At 36.4% G+C, this 22,905-nt stretch overlaps 1 protein-coding gene across 2 annotated transcripts in view; it reads left to right on the top strand.

Annotated features, from left to right (window-relative positions):
* The window catches only part of SOX6 (SRY-box transcription factor 6), a 359,140-nt gene that overhangs the window by 131,105 nt on the left and 205,130 nt on the right, over positions 1-22,905 (top strand). For both annotated transcript variants that reach the window (XM_066551989.1, XM_066551990.1), the window contains 2 exons: positions 4,873-5,116; positions 19,457-19,667. In XM_066551989.1, coding sequence (XP_066408086.1) covers positions 4,877-5,116; positions 19,457-19,667 — 451 coding nt within the window. In that variant the 5' untranslated portion in view covers positions 4,873-4,876. The remainder of the gene's footprint in view (positions 1-4,872; positions 5,117-19,456; positions 19,668-22,905) is intronic.

Below are 22,905 nucleotides of genomic sequence, written 5' to 3'. Positions count from 1 at the left end.
TATGAATGCTTTGTGAGGGTGGAGCAGAGCAGAAGGGAGAATCCCCAGCCAACTATAAGTCTGCTTTGTCATAGATCTGTTGTTATTGCTCAGTTTATATGTTTTTGGAACAGTGTCTGGGCCATTGCATTGTTGTTATCTGTTGTTATACTTCGTGGCTTGGTTCTGAAATGTCTGGCAGCTGAAACTCCACGTCTTGCCTTAATTTCTACTGTAACATTTAATCATTTGAGCAGTCAACAGGGATGGAAGATTTTTCAGGCTTTGGAAGCCTTTCATGTCAGGACTACCAGCTAATTGTTTGAAAAAGAGGATATGAATTTTTGAAGAATTTGAGGAAAACCTTAGACAAAAAAAAAGTATTAACATTTGCATTTAGAAAGGTATAACACACTGGATGTAGGAAAAAAAGAAAAACCAACATTTTGTCAATCTGACTGGCTGTCTTCTTTAGGGCAGAGAGAATTTCTTCTCTGGTTTCAAATAAAAAATCAGGTCATTTATAGCAAGTGAAACTGTTTGGGATTGTGTTTAGGTTTTTGTAGGTAAAAAAGCCTGTAGCAGTTCAATTTTAGCTTTTCTACTTGAGGCTGACTGAAGTTGGGGTCCAATCCTTTAGGTTTACTGACCTTTTGATAAATTATCACATTTTGTTTATGTCTCAAATTCAAAATGAGGTAGAATTTATTCTAGAGTTGGAAAATATGGATCAAGTTTTTTTAAATTCTCAGAATTGAGTAGGTGATAGGACTTCAGTTAATTAGGGCCTTTTCCAACCTTTTCTCATATCCATTAGATATATTTTCCACCTTTAGTGATTGCTGTGTTCAGCTAATCTGTCAATTTAACCAAAGCAACAATTTCACAATGTAGTTTTCTTTCTGATTGTGTGCTGTGTAATCAATATACTGATATAATGTGAGTGTAATTTCCTCTCTTATTTTATCTCCACTGCACAGTATTATAAATAAACAGCTAAAAAAGAAAAAAGAAAGAAAAGCACCAAACAAATCTGTTGCATCTTCTTTTAAGATTGTACCACTGTAGACACTTGTTCTAGTAAAGTAGAATTGGACCCACTTGATTGCATTTAAATTTTTCATGCTTCAGCAGTTTGTCTGGGAGCACAGTAAAGAAAACCCCCCGAGCAAGGATAGTTTAGAATAATAGAACTTGATTTTGTGTATTATAGCGGCACCATTTGCGCTGCTGTAGTTAGGGTTGTGTCAGCACTTCCATTATAAACCCCTGTTTGCAGGGGTTATAACTAGGGAGATATTTTTTATCAGAAACTTTTTTTTTTTTAAATCATTCCAGTGAGTTTAATTGATAATAGCAGAAAAAAAAATAAAATAAATTATAATGGAAATTAGTAAATTTCTGATACAAGTTTTACAAGCCTTATTTATTATGAATATTGATTTTTTTTTCCTCCTCTCAGCAGGGATTTTAGCAAATGCATTTTGAATATTTTAAATATAAAATTGGGAAGTTGTTATGGCTTAAAATTTGACTGCTATTCATGCTCATATTTTAACATTGAAATATTTTAACACAACACGCTGCTCTACAGCTTAATTTTGTCATAAACATAAACTACTCAACTGGGCCAGAGTCTTCTCCACTGGAATTGAATGAGACCTTGGAGTTATTGACTGAACTCTGCCTTTTGACCTGATGGAATCATGTGTTCAGAATTCTCCCAAATGGCTGGATAACACCCATCTGCAGAGTTTAAATTTGCCCTGCTTTCCTGATTGCAAACCCAGGCATAACTGGACACCCTTAGGAAGCCGTGTAAAAATGAAGTATATTCACTGAGTTAATGATTGTGCTGGCAAAAGAATGTGGAGGGCTTAATCTAACAGGTCCCTACACATCTGTCCTTTTAAACCCAATGTTTTTAGTCTAACAACCAAAAAGTTACCATTAAATCTAGTTGTTTTAACAAAGCTTTGGAGAAAATAGAAGTGAAACACACCCCTAAAAATTATGCCATGAGAAAAGCAAGTGCCTGGGAGACCTGCCTCAGCCTGTCTTCCCTTCCAGGCTCCAAGGCTATGGGTGACTGATTAAAGTGCAGCATGGAAGGTGTCTGTCCATTATGTAGCACTGGGGAGAAGTGGTAGGTGGAGCTAGGAAGCACTTGAACCCTACCCTTGGTCTGTTCTCTTGCTCCAGTACAGAAAAAAGTTGCTGGGTGTGGCTTGAGATTATTAGTCAGTGGGACTTTTTATAAATTTATTTTTAATATTAACAAAGTCCCTTTATGTAATCAACTTCACAGCAGTTGAATGGAGATTTTTATTGAATTGTGTTTAAAATATCATGAATAAGAGGAAGGTATATTAGTGTACGTGTCAAGGAAAAAAATGCTTCCCTTATAGTGCATTACCAGTAGATAGCTTTGCTGAATGGTCACTTGGGGAAACACCAAAAGCCTGTTTATGAAATAGAGGTGAAGCCTTTCTAGACTAATTATATTCAGCATGTAATTTCTAAACTTCAGTCTGAATTTTGATTTTCAATTAACATTCCCAATTTGAAGATAATTTTCTATTTAATGTAATTGCAGGAAATAATTTATTGGCTGATTAAGACTGAGGGCCCAGCCTTCCTTAAGAAAACAGTCCCTAACAAACCAGCCTTTAAAGCCAACTCATAGCTTTGGACATATTCAGCCTATTTTTGCAGCTGCAGAGTTGTGTTTAATTAGGATTGTGCAGTATTATTCATTGGTGCAGTTTGTAGTTGAAATTATTCTTAAGAGACATTTTCATTTCTAGTTTTGTGTCATGATTAATTTATGGTGAAGAAACAGCCATAGCTCTTGCTTTACACAGAAGCTCGTTCAGTATGAAACAGGAATGAGATCTGTTGAGAAGGTGAAAGAAAGGAAAAACCTTTATTGTGACTTTCGGTTTTCATGTCGGGTTTTCAAATTACGCAAATCATGACTTATATTTTCATGTGAGTGATTGCATTAACGTGACTACTTTAATGAGAAAAGGGAAAGCAACCTTTTATTTTATCTTGGATCATAGCAATTATGAGCCAGAACCTTTTGAAGTGCACACGATAATGCCGGTTGCTGAACTCTTGGCATGTTCTCTGTAGCATCAACACAAATTCTTTAGCATAGGAAGAATGCAACGCACGGTTTAAATTCCTCGGTTCTGCTTATTGGCAACACTCATGTTAGACTCCCACTTACATTTAGGCTTCCCTAAAGAAAACACAAACCTTTTTTTCCCCCACCAGTATCGAGTTTAAGAGGCAGGATTATCTCTATTTACAGAATAGTTATTCTAAATAGGTATCAGTGTTGTAATATGTTTCAGAGCACTTCAAAGCTTGTAATACTTTCATATTGAACTGTACATAATTAGATTAGTTGATCCTATATTAATTTTTTTTTCACTGTAGGATACTAAATCTGAACTCCCTCATTAATTGTGAGAAATTTAGCATTAGCTGTTAAATCCTATGTGAAACACAGGCTGCTACATAAAAACTACTGTTTAAATTGGAATTAACTTAATTATTTTTCTTTGCACTTGATATTTCCTTCACTGTAATATTCATGAAAGCATGTGACAGATTTGTAAATTTAACTGTTAGTCTCAGATTTCCAGACCCTTTAATCAGTATTTATTTGTCTGTAGAAACAGTACTAGCAAGTTAATGATTTGCTAATTTGAAAAATGCTCATGTGGTTTCCTATGTTAACTGATTTGTGCATTTTTAAAGAAATGGTATGAAATCAATTATTGTTAAAAAGCAATTAAGGTGAAGATCTTATTCCTTAGTTTCTCAGCAATTTCGGTGTCAAGGATATTCTGGAGTTACTAAGACCTGGGAAAATAACTAATATATTTTAGCTGTCCCTTTTCAGGTTTATTAATGATTGTTTTAACAGTTGCAGTTAATCTTACTAGAAATTTTAAATGATAGTGTTTTCAGATTTTAAGTTGAAGTCAGTAATATTTTCATCTAAGTGCAGAAACTGTGGCGAAAGCTGTGTTTGCATATGAGATGGTAGTAAGAGGCCATTATTAGGAAAAGGCATTTAACATAAATCAGTGCATTTATTCATTGCACTTTTAAGTAATTCAAAGTATTTTGTTGAGCTATATCCTGTACTTCATGTCTAAAATGAAAAGAAACATAATTATTTTAGGTTTTTAGTTTGAACTGTAAAATGTTACTAAGGTATTGTCCATCCATTTAACAAACCTTTTAGGTTTAGAATACTTGTCACATGAGCTTCTCAAAACACTTTCTGAAAGGTAAAACTGGGCAAAATGTTACTCTGTCAAAAAGCAGTACTGCTTTAAACAAACAGCAAAAGGACTCATTTAGCAGAATTTGAAATGGATTTAAAATTTATTCTCATATATGTAAAAAGCATCTTCTGCTTGCAAGGAATGAGGTCAGGTAAGCATGATGAGCTCTCTCCTTTAAAGGTTTGCTTGTAAGCTTCAGGTTGTTCATGGGAGTAAGAGTTTTAAGAATTGAACTCATACACAATCAGCATGAAAATACCAATAAAATCACTATTTTCTTATGACTGGAGAAAATGATACTGTTTGACAAGTCTAAATGTTAGAATGATGCCCTATAACTTAACCGTGACCTTGTCTTGGCATCAAGGAGTACTTTTCCTCAGTGTTTTGGGTCCAGATCCCCAAGCCTGTGCTTTTTAGAATACAAAATTCTGTTGACTGCAGGTGATTAATTTGTTACTGTTCTAGGCAGGTGTGGTGCACTTAAAGGACTGTTCTGAGCTTGATTTTGTTATTTTGTTTTTTTTTTTTTTTTTTGTCACTGAGCACCAATGTTTTCTTTTTGTCTCCTTCTCTTGTCTCGCAGAAGAATGTCTTCCAAGCAGGCTACCTCTCCATTTGCATGTGCAGCTGATGGAGAGGAAACAATGACCCAGGACTTAGCACCACGAGACAAGGAGGAGGGCAACAGTGATCAGCACACGGCCCCTCATCTGCCTCTACACAATGTCATGCACAACAAACCTCACTCCGAGGAGCTCCCCACCCTGGTCACCACCATCCAGCAGGACCCCGAGTGGGACGGAGTAATCTCAGCCCAACACAGAATGGTGAGTTTGGCCATCCCCACAGGGCCTTTCCAAATTTAGTGCTGTAAGAGATTGCTCACTGCAATCTTTGGGAAGGCGTGTGCAGGTGTAAAGCTTTTTAAATGTTAAAGCGTCGGCAGTAGATCAACATCGTATGGTGTAATTGTAAATTACAATTGTATAATTTACTTAAGTATACAGGTCTATTTGAATGAGGTCATTTGATGAGTTCACCTTCTGAAAGGAAATGCATCAATTACTATGTTTTCATTCATACCTTGATTTATGTCATAACCTTTCTAGCTCATATATTCAAGCATTAATTTCTGACAGGAGGATGTAGCTCACAACTGTTTGTCATCTGCAAAGTGTTGTGCTGAAGGAAGAAACTTTAATGTATTTTTTTTACTCATGTTTCAGAAATAGGACCTACCAAATCTAGAATATTATATCTTTACACAGCAACAAAGAAGCTGGCATTTTAGGTGACACAAAAGAAGCTGGCATTTTAGGTGACACAAACATCCTACTGTGCTTTTAGGAAATTACAACTTTTTGTGGAAGGGAAAGGTGTTTATGAGTAGCTAGATCACCACTTATACACAGGTGATGTTGGAAATGATCAGAACTATTATCCCTATTCTCTTCAGCAGCCTAAATATAATTTATTTAGTGGTTGTAACTCTGTCTCTGAATCCCCAAAACTCTGCAATAAATGGGCACTGAATGAAGGCTGAATGGACAGAGCATCTTAGTCAATTTATTTTCCTTGCATGTGTTCCTCAGAAACAGAATTAAGGTATGTGGAGCAGCTAGGTGTTCTGTAAATTTAGAACATCATAATTCCAGACTCTCTGGAAAGTGACTTTCAAAAACCTTAAATTCAGACAGTTAGCTTAAAAAGAATAATTTGCATTTTCACAAAATTTCTCAATTTCTATTAAATATCTATGATCAGATTTTTTTTTCAGCAAATAGTTTTTTTTCTTGTACAAATCAGCAGATTTTAATAATGTTAAGCACAATTGCAGAATTTTTTTTTAGCACCACTAACAATAATGGATTCATTTCAAATTTGACTAGATACAATAGTTCTCATTTATTCTCTCAACAGAGATACCAGAGTTCTTTGTGCATACTATCATGTCTGGAGTTAGTTAAATAATAGCACTACAGTAAGATTTATTTTGTAAATATAGTGTTGTTTTTTTTTCTCCTAAAATCCAGTTGATTCAAAAGATCAAACCAAACCAGAAAAATGCTATCTAATCTGTAATGCAAAATTTCACCCAGTGCAGAACTTTCTGTCAGGCCTAAAATATTCTCAGGCATTTGGGTAACTGTCATGAAGAAGGCAAAACTTCCACTGCAAAATCACTTTAAAGAAAAATAATTATAGATTAGTGATTTGGAAAGGTAGGTTGTAAGTTGTATTTATGGCTTATATTCAGAATTTTGGACCGAGAGTTAGTCTTTTGCCCAAGTTATGCAATAAGGGCATTAGAATAATTTAAACTTCTGTGTTATCAGGAGGACAAGCTGCATGCAGACTAGAAAGGACTGATCCAGTTTGTTGATGGAAAAAGTTAATCTGTGAATTCATCAGCTACTTCTCCATTCATTCAGAGAGGCAGGTGCACTCTTGGAATTTTGATATTAGGACACCAGTATCATAGATAAAATTACTCTGTGTCCTAGAGAGAAAGGAACTACTAGATTCCAGCAGTCCTTCCATGCCTTTTTTTTTTTTTTTTTTTGGTTCAGCCTGTTCCTTGGACCTGGAGTGAGGTGAAATGGTTGGCCCTTGTACAGTGTGATCATTTGTGCTCATATTGCTCTGGAGGGGTTTGCAGTCCCAGTGACAGAGAGCAATCTCTGTTTCCTTTCCTCATGCTGCACTGTCATGTCAACACTCGCTGTACCTCTGGACAGGCACGAATCACTGCACAGCCTCTCATGTTTCAGAACAGGTGCATAAACTTTGCTTGAGGGACTTAGCACTCTGGTTTTCCTATCTCCTTTTTCCAGTAAATATTCCATGTAGATGAATGTCCTGAAAATCATTAGCAGTTTCCACAAGTCCCTAGGCTTAAATCTGGCGGTGGATATATGTCAGACTTCTTTCACAAGCTCTCAGCTAAACCAAATGGATCTTTTTTCTTCCCAGCTCAGAGCTGGGTCTAATTTACAAGGCTTGGCTACCAGTGAAGACTAAGATGTTTTTTGGTTGCAATTAAAAGAGCTCTAAATGTACAGAGCAAGGTCCAAGTGTATTTACTTAGATAGCTTGTGAGATCACAATAGTGACCTGGGGAAATTTTTTTTTTCTCCTTGAGGGGACCCTCATTTTTTAAGTACCTTGTTCTATTTTTCATTATTTTTTTCCCCTCACTTAAATATGTTCTTTATGAGCAAACATTTAAGCCTATATTCATTGCAGAGAGTTTCTCTGAAGTATCTCGGTCAAGCAGGCATTTATATTGTTAAGAAAGAATTTAGAGAGGCCTGCAACTATACTGATGAAAACATGTTCATACTCCTTAGAGGGAGGAGAGATGTTTCTTTCCAGAAAGACAGATTCCAGAAGGTGAGTTGGGCAATTCTGAGATAGGTGCTGTGGCAGTGGCCACTTTTTTACTTAATAAACCCAAATTCCCAGAAGGTAAGCACTTTCTGACCTTTCCCAGACGGACCCTTTAGAAGCAGATTTGAAGAAGCACCTGTTCATAGCATTTACTTTGAAAGTAAAGACAGTAGTGCTGTCATTAAAATGCATCAATAATGTGTGTTGTCTGCTTAAAAGGTAGTAAATTCAAAGAATGCTGTGTCGACATATGGGGAGGAAAAATTTCTCTTTTATCTGGTATCTAATTAAGAGCACAATCCTGCATCCTTTCTGTCCTTAAAACTACTAAGGAGTTCACTGGAATTTGAAAGAGCACACAGTATGCATCATAATTTGCTACGAGGGCTGTACAGATCTCAAGTTTAGAAAAGATACAGTAGGAGGGCGATTTTAGTGAAAAAAATTTGCTTTTCTACGTAACATTTATGGCATGCAGCACTTTCTGTAATGTAAGATACCTTTAAACTACATTGTTCATTATCAGAAAAAAACCACACTGGCTAGAAATGTTTTCAAACTTTCACTCCCTTTTGATATCAGGCATTGCTTTCCACTGAGTCCTTTGTGTATTCTGAATGTCTGGAAGCCAAAATATTTTGTTTTAACTCCTACTCTATAGTATTTCCCAGCTGTGTACTTATATGGTGTAATAAAAGGATTTAACAAATGGGAAATAGCAGCTGCATTTGGAAATTCCCTTTGTGCTCCCTTTTCATTTGACAGATTCAGCAATGTGTAACAACTGTAACATCAGACCTGTAATGACTTATACTGCCAGTATCATTTCACCAGCCAATTTGATGTTACAGTGGGGGGAAGATAAAGCAACCCAAAGATTTCTGTAAATTCATATTACTGGGCTGAAAAGATTATACTTATCTTTCTAACTGTAACTTAGTGTAAAAACACCTGGATCTCTGGGTATTTATTGCTGATTGTAGCCCTACTAGAAAATAAAACCTATTTCAGGCGAAGGCCATATCTATTAGTTGTGGTAAACTGTAGGGAAGAGGGCAAAGTGGTACTAAGATAATGGTGAAAGTATTGTGCCTTGTCCAATGAGACAGTGAGAAGCAGGCAAGAAAATAGTAAAATTTTTAGATTGCATCCAAAATCTGTCTCTGTTAAGGTAACAGAGAGGATGAGCAGGAAAGGCTAAAAATACTTAATTTTGCTAAATTTAATAGTAATTGAGTGGTTGTATCCCGGTAATATATTTATTGGTCAGTATGTAAAGAAATGGAAAATATTAATATGTTTGCTCACTGGGGAACCAGGAATGGCCCCCATCTTCATACAGAGTCCCTCACAGCCCAGGAGGTAAATTACAAAGATTTTTTTTTTTTTATTTTTGCTGTGAAGTATCAGGAGAAAGCAGGGCCAACAAGAAAATACAGATTTAGATGTATTATAATACACCTTCTTTGAGGAATGGGGTGGTGTATTCCTATGCTATTAAGGCTAGACTTGGGACTCATGAATAATAAATTTTAGCAGTTTTAATCTAAAGAAATTTGGACACTTTCTCCAAAATGCACAATTCCTTATCTGCTCCCAACAGTAACTAATCCACAGAGAGGTCAGTTCTTTTCCCACCCCCAATCCTGATGTGACAAGCAGGGGTTGTGAGGAGCTCACAGGCACTGTGGGGATCACTTGTAGGTGGTCACTGGACCCTTTTCTTTTCCCACTGCTGTTTCCCCCTGCCCATGACCCCAGGGCAGCTGGCAGTGGGAGTTAGTGAGACAGTGTGTGCATGCACTGGATGAGGGCAGGCACATCTCTTTTGCTCTGGTATTATTTGGATGGGAGGGACTCTCACAGGGAACCCCTGCAGCAAACCCAGTCTCAGCGATGGGTGTTATTTCCCTGGGACCGAGGGAAACCAAACACAGACACACACACACAAATAAAATTAATTGTCTCCAAATATATGCTGTGTTTCCCTGTACATTTTGTAACATCATTCAGAGATCCCTTGGATTTAGAAACTGTATCTCTTTGGTGGATTTTATCTCAAATGGCAGCATTGACAGATATTTCATAATTACGTCAAGACTCTATCTTTTGTTGACTTCTTGCCAAAGGAGTGAAAGGCTTCCTACCTTTCCACTGTGGCTGTGTGTACATCTCAGCAGTACTGAGAGCAGATTTATGTATGCAGCAGAGAAACTGAAGATTTTTTCATATCATATGTATTTTTTCCTTTTAAAATAATTTTAAATCATCGAGTATCGCATTTTACTTCATATAGCCTTAGCAAAGCTACTGCCATCAGAAAGGCAGAAATAGGTGGTATCCTAAAGCTCTTATTTTGGTGTTTCTGTCTCTACATAAAACAGGCACAATCCTGTTGCTACCCCCCACCTCCTGCTCCATGTTATTAACTTCTCATGTTGAAGGTTCTTCCCTTTAAGGAAAATAAACTCAGGTGTTTAGGGAAGATCATTGAAAAACATTTACACATGCTAAACACTGTGAATTTGTTGTTATATAAATTCATGGCTTCAAATTCTTGAAAGTTATAGATACAATTACATGTTTTGAAATTTTATTTTTGGTTCCTTTATGGGCTGAATATGAACATATAAAATGCATCGAACATAAATGCCCTAAACTCTGGCAATTCTGTTTCTGCTAAATTGCTCATGCAGCTGTTATTTACATGTACAAATCTGAGTTTTGTGATCATCGAAAGCAATTCTACTTTGCTTGTGATATTATTTCTGCATGCCAGGTAGTGCATTAGAATTTTTATCTAACTAAAGAGATAAATACCTACATACATAATTGCATGGGTACGAAGTTTTGGCTGAAATTAAAGGGTGTGTAAAAGCTGAGGATATGGTATTTTATATTTCCATAAAATAAACGTCTATGAGAAATATATTGCAGAAAAGATAGAATTAATTATTTTTTAAGCATGTTGTTCTGATTCAGAAGGCATTCAGGTATGTGCTTAACTTTACTTTATTAGGACTACCAGCAACTATAATTTTAAGCACATGTCTAAAGGTTTAAAATATCAAGGACTTTGTTTTACTATCTTTAGCATAAAAAGATGTGAACATTTCATATTAAAAACAATAAAACAATTCCCCAGAAGTGTGCGGGATAATGTACTTATTGGAGGTGGTGAAATATAAAATTGAACTTTATTTGAAGAAGAATCAAATAATTGTTCTTGTTGGCATGCTTGTTTTATTTGTTTTATTTTCATTTTGACATTGTATAATTTTTCTTTTCCAAATGCACAGTCTATTTTAAACCTTTCCCTATATTCTAGGGTGAACTGTGTTTAAACAGAATTAATCATCACCTGAGTTCTTTGCAAAAGACTTGTGGTTTATGTTCATCTAAATCTGTAGTAATTTTATTCCTTTCTCCTATTTTAACATTTCCTATTTTTATGAAGCAATTTCTGAAAACTTTTTAATTCACTTCTGTATATTGACATGAATTTTTTCAAAAGTAGAAGCATTAACACGTTCTAAATTGTTAATTTTTTTTTTCCTTGGGCAAGAAGGAATCAGGTATGCATGCTGATTAACACACTCCAGTCATTAACATGTGATTATGTGGGCTGCATATTGAGCACCTGCCAAAAGATAAAATCCAGCACTTTACTACATCTGTGCAAGGACTTTTTGCATTTCTTTTGTACTTTGACAGCTCAAGAAAAAACAGACTTTGGTATCTTTGTTCAGCATAATAAAACTGTGTACATAAAATACCTTCATGGAGGAAGGAAAGATACTACATATATTTATTTTAATCTTTGAGGCCATGAAAAACCCAGGGACTGAGACTTGCACAGCACCAAGTGTAATATGAATCTCCTAATGTACTGTATCACTGACATTCATATACAGTTTACAACATTCCTGCATGTTTATAAGGATTATCTGTTCTGGGATTCAGCCAATTTTATTGTAATTCACAGCAATTTTACGTGATACCTTTATGTCTCATAAATTTCTTGTTTTTATTTCAATCTTCCAAATGTTTCATCAGTGTTTACCTTAAAGAAATACAAGTACTCAATGCAGCAGGCTGGTCTCCTGCATGCATTCCTCTGCAAAAGCTAAAAGGGGGACATAAAGCTTGTACTACATGTCATGTAACTATATACAGAGGAGGATTTTCATGTGCATTTGATATTGCTAAAAACATAAAGACAAATTTTATTTTTATATTTACAATAGACCTACTTATAAGTTGGACAATTAATATGACCTAATAGGGAGAAGTTGGATATATACAAAGTGGTCTGGAATATCCAAGCCACACAATCCTTGTTTTATTTGGCAACTTCTGATAAGCATGCATCACAAAATACGCGTCTTTATTTACCCAAGAGGTAAACAGTGCTGATCAGCTGGGACTGATCACAATGCTTCTTTAGTTTCAGTTTAGATGAAATTTTAAGTCTAAATAATCATTTTGTAAATGGCTGTCCATTACTTTTTCCTTAATATGAGCATTTAACCAAAGCGCAGGGCGTAAAGTCGCAATATTGTTGTGATTTATTACCAAATGTAAACACAGGGAGTTAGGACAGATGGTATTTGGATAATTAAGGAAATCCTTAGCATCTAACTCTTACAAAAGCACATGACTTTATGAGTATCATTTTTGGCTGAGTTGATTGCCATATAGAAGAGATCTGTCATTGTATTTAAAAATTTGGGGGTGTTTTTCTGTTGTGGAATGGAGCAAAGTGCCTGTCAACGTGTTTCAAATCGCTGCTCATTTGTAAAGAGAAGGGTTTGAATCACAAAGCTGAAAAACTGTAACCTTCTGAAATCTGTGTACCCAATGTTGGTTCACCTGGTTTGCTCCAACACCTGAGTAGGAAGGGATTGTTGCAGTTAAGTAATGTAATATAATATAATATAAATTTTACATAAGACAAAATGTCCCTGCCCATGCCTTCCAAACTGACAGCTGGTTTTGCAGTGGCTGCTTCATAAGACCATACTTAGATTATATGTGCTTGATTATTATGACAGCTCATTTTCAAACCTTTGATCTAAAGTTATTTTCTTTTTTAAAATTTTTTTTTAATTCTAAATTTAACATAATCTTTCTTGGCTTAGAGCTTACTGTTGTGTTGATTCTTCTTGAGGTTTTTAGATGTGTGTAAAAGATGGAATACAAACCCTTTAGAGATTGTATTCAGCCTATCCTTTGGCAGTGAAATCAGAATAAGTTTTATCAGGGTAAATGCTGAGTAAAAGACTTGAAGCTTTATTTCATTACTTGCCATTTGCCCTCCCACTAGCATAATTTGCTGAGACTTAACAAATGATGTTCTCTCAATAGCTCATAGCAGTCATTCTCAAGCCTTGGATTTAAATAAATCTTTCTTAATAAAACTTTTGTGTTTTTTTCTTAATCAGATGAGAATTGGAAATGATCACTTAGATTTTTAATTTATTTTAATTCTATTTAATTAAATTCCTCAAAATGGGAAACCATATTTAATGTAGTGATTGGAAATGATTTTGTAAACATTTGCTTTCATTATATGTTAACTCCAGACTAGTTCCAAGTGCCAGCATGCCTCTAGTACTTGGAATCAAAACCACTCTGGATATCCAACTTTCCTGGGGTGTTTACATGTGTCCCATTCAATGCAGAGACAGATAAATATCCCTTTATAACAGAAAAGCCTCATCCACATGGAAATAAGCAATTCAGCTAACACATTTTATGTTAGTAATATTTGCTTTCTACTTCTTGGCCATTCATCCTGTGATTTCAGTTGAACTCTTACAGAAACAGTTTTCTCTCTGGCTATTAAGTGGGATTGCAGTCGTCAACTTTCAATCAAAGTTGATCACAGTTATTATTAAATTGCTAACTAGCACTGTGACCTTGATTTCGTACAGCCCTCAGTTTCATTTCACAAGGTTTCCTCTTTTCTCACCTTCAGAGAGCTCCAGAGGATCCCCCCTCCCGACGTGAAACGTAAATGCTGCCATTAAAATCCGCAGCCCTGTGCACATCCCCCCGTTTAAGGCTCCTGACGAGAGAATCCAGCTCACCAGGCTGTTGGTCTGTCCTTAACCCTTAGGAGGACACCAAACAGAGATCTTTTCCCAAGCCAGTTTTCCGCTTGTGATTGTGGTGTCCCCAAACTGAGATGTTGCATCTCAACCCTCAATACACCTCCCTGTATTTTTTACTTTGGCTATTTGGGGGAAGGAGCAAGAATATTGAATTGTCTTTTAGCCTGTAATCTCTCACCAATAGAACTGTGATTTTGTGTCTGATTGCTCTATTTTGGAAGTGAAAAGACTTCATAGAAGGTGACCAAGTTGGCTCACGATTCAGCTTGCAGGTATTGCTATAGATATTGGCTTCCCAATATGAAAAATACTGGCTCAGCTATCAATACCTTTATTTTTGTCATTTTCACCAGTACTCTCATTTATCCTGTTAAAACCAGTGGGAGCACTGATGGAAAATAAGCTACTTAAACTGTTTGAATCTAAATACACAAGAAAATTTTTTTTACACTAATAAGAAAATGATTATTATTTACTCAATCCCTTTTCAGTAGAAACATCTAAGAGCCTATAAGGCTTTTCCTTTCTTTATACAGAAACCATCAGCTATCTTTTTGAAGAATATAACCCATATAACTTGTGAAATTTAGTGAATGCACTTGCTAAAAATTAATTTTCTCAGAGTAAGAGGCCTGCTGAACTATCTTTACATATTATCTTAATGTAACAGTTTTAAAGGAATTATTGTGGTGTGTGAAGAAAATACCATGTGTGTAGTCACAGAGTCCCTGTCTTTATTTTTACCAAGTTGTTTGTAATTATTCAGAATTGTTCCTGCCATTCCCAAAGCTTGAGCCATTCACAGCAACTCTAAAAGAAATACCAACAGGTCACTTGTTTACACCAGGCAGCCTGGAAAGCTGGTAAGACTAAGGAAAATTTTGTTGGACCACATGCATTCCAAGAAAATTTGAGGTTGGTTAAAGTATATTGTCCCTCCAGCATGAAAAAGTCCAAGGATAGACCTAGGAAAGCTTTCCCCATGTTGTGCTGGAACTCTCTATGTTGTTTTCCAATTGACATGCAAGAAAGGTGGAGGTTTTATTAAAAGTAAAGTGTGATTTCATGCAGGGGCTATGTATCCCTGAATGAGTCATCCATAGTGTTTTAGTGTCCATACCTTGCTACTTTGGGGTTTCTGTATTTTGTGCATCTATTTATTTTTCTCAATTTTTTACCCTTTGAACTTAATCCGTAAATTTTAGTGCCTATATATTGGTATTTAAGCTGTTATAATAACAGAGAATTTTGTCAAAACACTAACCACAGTGGGTTGGATGATCAGTAATGAAATTTGGGCTGTGCTAATGAGCTGGCAAGAAAATGTAGACAGGAAAAATGCCATTTATTTACCTTGATATGAAACCCCAATGTTTCAAAACTAGACTCAATTTTGCCCCTGCTGAATAGTAAGCAGCTGAAATAGTGGTCCAAAACTGAGTTTGTCTCTTCAGGGCAGTAAGATTTTCTGGCTTAGTCATCTCTGAAATTAAACAGCTTTTCGACTTTAAGCATTTTTACCTGACACAGGCAAAGATTAAGGTAGAAAATCATTGTACATGTTGTTTAAGCTTTCAGATCTGTTTTTTTTTTTGTTGTTGTTTAATAAGCTGTCTTTAAATTTTATGGTTTGCCAATTGTTAGAGACCAGTTTGGACAGGCTGCTATTGTGGTGGACAGGTATCCCTGTGCAGTCCCTTATGCGTTCTGCTACAGGAATAAACAGTTCTACAATTATCAAGTATTGTTGTGTAAGTGGGAGGGTAGTTTTATAAATTCAGCAAAACCAGAGTGAGATCCTGAAGAAGTGTGCCCTGTGTTAAATATTTTATCCATAGACTAAATGTTTGCTATTTATCTGATTATGTTTTCCATATTTCCCCCCGCCTTACCTGGAAATCACTGAAATTGGTGAGAATACCACACCATGGAAAATGTACTTTTCAAAGGGAAATGTTATCTGTTGAAGACATCATGTCAAGTTTAGACTTAAAGTACCATTTTTACAGAAATATACGAATTTTAAACCTGAGAATCCAGGGATAGTTCCCTTGCCTAGTGTACTATGGAGCTACTGGATCAATTTGGGCACCAGATTGTGTCCACATACATTAAGAGGATATTCATATCAGCCATATATTATTATTTTTTTTTTTATTTTTATCAATGATGCTGAGAAAAGCTGACTTGCATAGAAATTTTTCATCAGCACTGATGGATTTCTCATTTGGATTTTGCAAAATGAAAACATTTGGGTTGATCTTGACTAGGCACTTTACTTGTATTTACTTCCTCTTCCATGATCTTGGAAAGTACATGGAAAAAACCCCTAATAGCATTTTTTCTTTTCTCTCTTCAGATCAAACAAAGAGGGAATTCCTCATTCTGTAAAAGGTGGCTTCAAAAAGCTTATTAAGGCTAAGAGATGTGTTTTTATTGAATTGTTCTATATTCATGCTCAAAAGGACCAGGTTCTCTTTTCCCAACCATGAATTCATGGACTTGTTCTAATTTAGGAAGCAGGGTGGTCCTTTTCCATCTGAACTCCAGACTTTCTAGGGAAAGTGCTTTATGCATTAGAGCAAGAGGATCATGAAACCATTGGTTTCTTGATCCAGTGGTTTGGATCCAATTGGCAAAGGCTAGGATAAAGAAGAGGTGATATCCCTCTTCTTCCAGACAACACACACAATCCACTAGACTTTTCAGAGAATAGCTGGATGTATTGGGAGGGTCTCTGTCTGCTGCTCATGAATGTCAATGCAAATTAATTTTTGATAGCCAGGTCTGCATCTGATGTATGTGATAGTTGCACTTTTGGTCCTGCAGTGGGTGAGGTGCTGGGACATGCCACGACAAGTGGTCTCCAAAAGGTTGTAAGGTCCATCATGGAAATTAAAATCCTTCATAAATTTGCTGCAACATTTACTTCATTTTCAAGAAGCTGAATGCTGCAGTAGCAACTTCCCTTCATGTACAGTTAACTTTCTAGAGTAAAAAATAACTGGAATATTTCCCTTGCCCCCTTGAGCTCTGGTCTGTCTGGTTAGCCATTAATGTGAGGTCAATAAAACCTGCTCTAAGTGCCCCAGACCTAAATAGAACCAGAAATATTACAAATGCATTTTCTGTTTTATTTTTATTCTGCATTTTATTTATCCACAAAACTGGCAATATAGAATAGTTCATTAATTGGACAAACCCTCATACTCGCAAAGGCAGTCATTCTGCCTCGCTTCCATAAATCTGCTTCATTTGTGTGGACTTTAAACTTGTCACATCTCCATTATGGATATTGCAGTCTTTTGGGCAAGAAAAAGAAGGGTGAACGTGCTGCCTGATGGAGGCAGGACTAAGGGAGTCTTTCCTTACAGCAAAGGAACATTGTGCTGGACCATGTATGAATCCAGGCGGGGAACAGGAGAGGTTATCGGGAGGAAGAACATTCCGTTATTCCTACTAACTCCACAGATTTGCCTTATCTTCTTGTTTCCAGCCTAAACAATAGATTTAGTGTTCCTTGCTGAGAGCATGAAACCCCTGCATTGAGCCTGATGGATGTGCTTCATGTACTGTGAGAGGATATTGCTCTCTTGAGAAAAAACACCTCTAAAATGACTAAGCAGTACTGTCCTCAAAGGTGAAAGTGTTGAAGTCTGTAGTATTAATTCTTCATTGAGGAAAGGGATTATAGAAAGTCAGGCTTTACATCTGAAAAATATTAAAGATGCTCCTTCCATCTCCATTGTAAGAAAAATACAAAGTAGTTTTTCTTAGAAAGAGTTAAAAGTATGAAACCTTTCCATTTTAAAGGCAGCTAAATAAATTAATCTCTGTAACTGGTCTAAGATACTGTTCTCTGTGATGTTTGATTCTTCAGTGAATACAAATTGATGGAGTGAAAAATTAGTTAATGTTTATTTGCTAAAAATACAAAGAGAAAATTTTTATTTCATGTCACCTCTCTTTCTGTTTGTGCCTTCAAAACCTCTGTCACTCCTACTGTGTTGATAAGGCGCTGCTACCAGTGGGATGAGATATAGTGTCTTCTGATTTCCTGTCTTAGTGAATAAATACATTTGCAACATCCCTAGCAAATTCTGCCTCCTTCTCCAGTGATGGTAGCAGTGCTGTGCTGATCACAGACCGCTGTGCTTGAAGATGATGTGTCACCACCTCCTCCTGCACAGTCCCTAGCCTCTAGTCACCCAACTTGCTCCTTTTTGGTCTTGCTCCTCCTGTCATATTGCACAGCTACTTCCTAATCTGTTCCAGACTGAGGCAAAGATTTGTGTCTTGTGGTGTAGCTGATGGTTAATGCTTTCTAGCCTTTCTTCAGTCCTCCGAAGACTGGTGTTTTCAGCTCATAAAGTAGCAGGAATATTATTGTTATGGGGAACACTGTGCGGTGCGAGAATGTTTCTTGACAAGACTATTAATTAGCTTCTTAATATTTAAATCTATTGCCACTATAATTGCTCTTAAATCTTAAACAAAGTATGTTTTTTGGAATCTAATATACACACTGACATTTCTAGGCATACCATAAAGAAACATTAAAAAATCAATAGCTTTTTGCCCAAAATATTTAACGCTCCTAGCCTGTAATTATTAAAAATTAAAATAGAAGAGTAATTTTGGAAAGGAAAGTGTGTGAGAAATTCTTGTGGCTGAGTTTTTGAGGACAAATCCAAGAACTTCTTCTCTTTTTAGCTGAAATTGTGGAAACAGAGATGCAGTGAATGTTGCAAGCATGACTGGGATAATGACAAGTCTGAGCCAGAGAAGTTCAGGAAGGGTTTCACTGTTGGGTGATATCACAAAATTGAGGAGAGCTGTCATTACTCATTGATTCTTGATACCCTTTCTTTTTTCTTAAAATTTTTGCTCAAATAAGCATTATCTATTGACAAGGGAGATGGCTGTTTTTTACTTCTATGTTTTTGACTGTATAACACCTGATGCACGTGGTCTTGGTACCTGTGTATTGGCATACATGACTTGTGTTGCCATAACTTCATTTCCTTGCTCATTCTTCCCTATGTTGGCCTGAAAATAAGATCTCCTTTTGTTTATTAGAAGCATTGTAACATTCACTCTTTAAGAAAATTTTAAATTTAATTTAAAGGGCAGTGAATGTGCATGGATGCATACATACCATTAACCTTATTTAACTGTGAAGTAGATTGATTCCTCCTGGATCATTGTTGGCCTAACACTTTCTCTAGTTTTAAAGTTATGCTGTTTTCCATTAGCTGAGGATTTATCCAGGAATAATTTGTCCTTGCTTGTGCTACGTCTTCCTTAGTGCTACGTATATTGTCCTTGCTTAAGGAACTAAAGAAAACTGCAAAAGCCTAACACATCCATTGTTAAAAAGTGTTAAAATGGCTTTTTCCTGACGAGGAAAATCCTCGATGAAGATTACCTCAGGCATGAAGTATGAATGTTAGAAACATGGAGAGCAGTGGTATTAGGGATGAAAGTGCCCGTGTAAAGCACTGAAACAAAGAAATTCAAGTAATAACGCTCAATTTATGAACTGAAGGATAGATATGGGCTTGTTAGTATCAAAAATAATGCTTGCAGCTTTTGCCTGCCTGAGATCCTTCTGCCATGAGAGAAGAGCCCATGTTTTGACTTTGCTTTGTTTCTTTGCAGGAGTCAGAGAGTAATAAGTTATGTTCCCTGTATTCCTTCCGAAATACCTCTACCTCACCGAACAAGCCCGACGAAGGAGGTCGCGACCGCAGCGAGCTAATGACCAGTGTTAACTTCGGGACGCCCGAGCGCCGCAAGGGAAGCCTAGCAGATGTGGTGGACACACTGAAGCAGAAGAAACTAGAAGAAATGACCAGGACTGAGCAAGAAGGTATGTGCTGGATAAGATTGATGCAGTTTCCCCACTCCCCCACCAGTCCTGTAGTTTTTATGGCATAAAGGATGTGTTTGGTATCGAGGGCCATAAAACTGCATAATTGGCAAAGGCTAGGATAAAGTTATTCACAGGTCTCCATGGCAATGGTAGTTTGAGATCCATTAGGGATTTTAGACAAATATGCCAGTTTTTAAAAACTTTTAAAACTGTCTTAGTTGTGAGTCAAAGCAAGAATGTTGGATTTGGTGAAAACTCAACTCTTACTTGAAACGTTATGATGAATTCTTAACTGGCTGTGGACTTGTGAGGGTTATTCTTCAGTCGTATTTGTTCTCTTTCTTTTAAAAGACAAATGTTTATTTTTAACAATAAGAATGAATAAAACATGAGCTGGTTTGTTTTGCCTTAAAAATTCTCATCTTTCATCACTTTAATAACCCAGCATCTGTAACTAGGAGAATGGGAAACATTTTAAGTGTAAAAGTACATAGTACTGACCTATATAGCTAGAATTACAGGGGAAGAAATATCTTTTTTTTTTTTTCTCCAGTCTCCTCAGATATTGTTACAAGTATTAAAACAGAGATAAAAATGAGGACAAATCTTTGAGTGCTAAGGCAGTTTAGGTAGCCAGTCCTTATTCAGATACTTTCATTGACTTTGCAAAGATTTTGGGCCATGGTAGGAAACAAACAGAATTGCAGAGTGAGTTTATCAGTGTATGTGTGCACACAGTCAGGGGCTTTCATGACAATTTCTCCCCTTTTTAAGTAGAATGAAGTCTTACTTGGTTCTGCAACAATACCTTTTAATCTGTGAGCTCATACGTGAGTTTGAATCAGCGAAGTTGTGAGAGCAGGAGGCTCTGAAATAGAAAAACAGGTGCGGAGGCATCTGTGTGGATTCTCTTAGATATTTTCCCAGTTCAGTTTTGTGGCATTAAAAATAACCCAGGAAGAATATTTATAATGTAGTAGAGCCAAAAGACAGTAGAGCTTTGTGATTCTTTTTTTCTTTGAAATAGGAGTGAGTTCAGAATTCTTTTGCCTCCTCAATTTTATTTTATGGTCACAGTGCACTTCAAACACTGCACTTTAAGTTCCCTTAGCCTCATGTAGCAATGCAGATTTCAATTAAAATTGAAGCTGATACAATCATATGTTTAAATATGGGTAAAACCATGTAGTGATGGAAGTAGGCTTCCAAATTTCTTGGCATAATTGTTAAATGCCAGTGTGTTCTATAGGTGTCCTTTCTGAAGCTGGTGAAACATCTCTAAAGAGAGAATGTCCCAGATTCTTTACTACCATCTGTCTGTTTTCAGCTGTAAAGATCACTCTTTTAAAAATTGCTTTCTTAGATTTGGTGGTTAGGCTAGGAAAACTATTTTAAAGATTACTTTGGCAAAGTTGTTTTCTGCAGTCGGTAGCAGTCGTTCGACACCCCATGCTAATCAAAGGTCTTGGCTCGTACTTTGCTGCGGGAGTGCTCGAGTTGCTTTGATTTTATTGACACCACAGCTAAGGCTTTTCCAGAAGTGTACTGGATGGTGTGCTAATAAAAATGTGCATCAAAAAAGTTTAAACATAGTATCTGTCTGTAGGGATTCGAGCGTTTCATAGCTTATTTTTGTATGGGTTCTCAAGAATTTTCTGCGCTTCCCCTGTATTGGTATACACTGGTTGTTCTAAGAGTGCAGAGCAGAGAGATCCCTCTCTCTGAGTCAGAGCCTTCCACACTATGTGTTCTCATCAGTTGAAATAAAGGTCATTTTTGATCCATAAAATAATCTTGCCTTTTATGGACCACATTATAATGGAAAGCTATTCTAAAGTCTGCCTGCAAGTTCAAAGGTATTTGACTGTATCTTCATGTTTAGGTTAGGTTTAGATTAGATATTAGGAGACAATTCTTTGCTGTGAGGGTGGTGGGACTCTGGCACAGGTTGCCCCGAGAAGCTGTGGACACACCTCCCTGGAATTGTTTAAGGTCAGGTTGGATGGAGCTCTGAGCAGACTGGTCTGATGCAAAGTGTCTCTGCCTACAGCACTGGGGCTGGAATTAAATGATCTTTAGGATCTCTTCCAAGCCAGGCCATTCTGTGATGATTTTATGGTTCTTCATTAAGTTATTTTCCATTAATCCACTGTTTTCTATAGGGAAAAAAGTTACTTATATTTTACAGAAAATAATGATACAGACTGGTACCATATGAACTAATGCAGAAAAATAATTAATGGAAAGATTGGGAATTCTTCAGGATGTTACTCTTAGGAAGTTCAATGTTCCTAAACTTCTGTGTAGGCCAGGAATATCAAAATTCTTAGAACAGCTTTGAATACCCAATTCGGTATTCAGAAGTTTCTCTGAATTTAAAAGAAGTACTCTCTGTACTTGTTTGATTAAAATAAAATGTTAAAAATAATTACTATTTTAAGATTGAACTTTGTTTTAGCTCTGTGCAGTAAGTTGGAGAAATGAGGTCTGAGATTATGAAATTGTTTTGCCATCTTACAGTGTCTTTTGAACAACCTATTAATAGCCTGATCACACAATTACCATACATGATGCCCTTTAACACCTATCCTTTAAAACATGTTTCTATGCAGTTCTTTTCTTAAAATAGTATGCAACCAGTGTAATTGAGGAGCTCTTTGTGTACTAAGTCCTGCCCTGTCACAAAATTGCTTACCCAAATGGAAAAATACCTGCTGTTTTTTTTTTTTTTAATAGAGAGAATAATATAATGGGTTTAATGAATGAAATGGAGAAAAGATGTGTTTTTACTGTATACTGTGGTGTGGGCTTTTAGTCCTGCACATCGCCTTTAAAGGAGTGTAATAGTTCGTGTTAGCCTCATTTATAGGGATGACCTCCTTGACCACTGATGTAGCTGTGGGATTTGGGCTAACACACAGTCATATGTCAGGTTAATTGTAGAGTCAAGTGTGGAGTAAAGAACTCAAGAATTCCAGTCACAGATCTTACCCCCATGCCAACACAGCGAAAAGTCTCTTAATATTGTTATAGAGTAACTTTCTGGTCCATCTATATCATGTGGATTTGAGAAATACAGGTTTTTGGGGACAAACATTTAAATACTTTGTGCTATGCACTCAGATATTAGGTGTCTGCTATGCTTGTATATACTCCTTGTTGTTTCTGTTGTACCTCATAACACTGGAAAAGAAATATATGCTGGGAGACTTTATTGCGTCTAAATAGATATATT

The sequence above is a fragment of the Molothrus aeneus genome, chromosome 6 (assembly GCF_037042795.1).
Source record: "Molothrus aeneus isolate 106 chromosome 6, BPBGC_Maene_1.0, whole genome shotgun sequence".
NCBI lineage: Eukaryota > Metazoa > Chordata > Aves > Passeriformes > Icteridae > Molothrus > Molothrus aeneus.
Note: the sequence above shows the minus strand (reverse complement) of the source record. Positions and strands in the feature narration are given on the sequence as shown.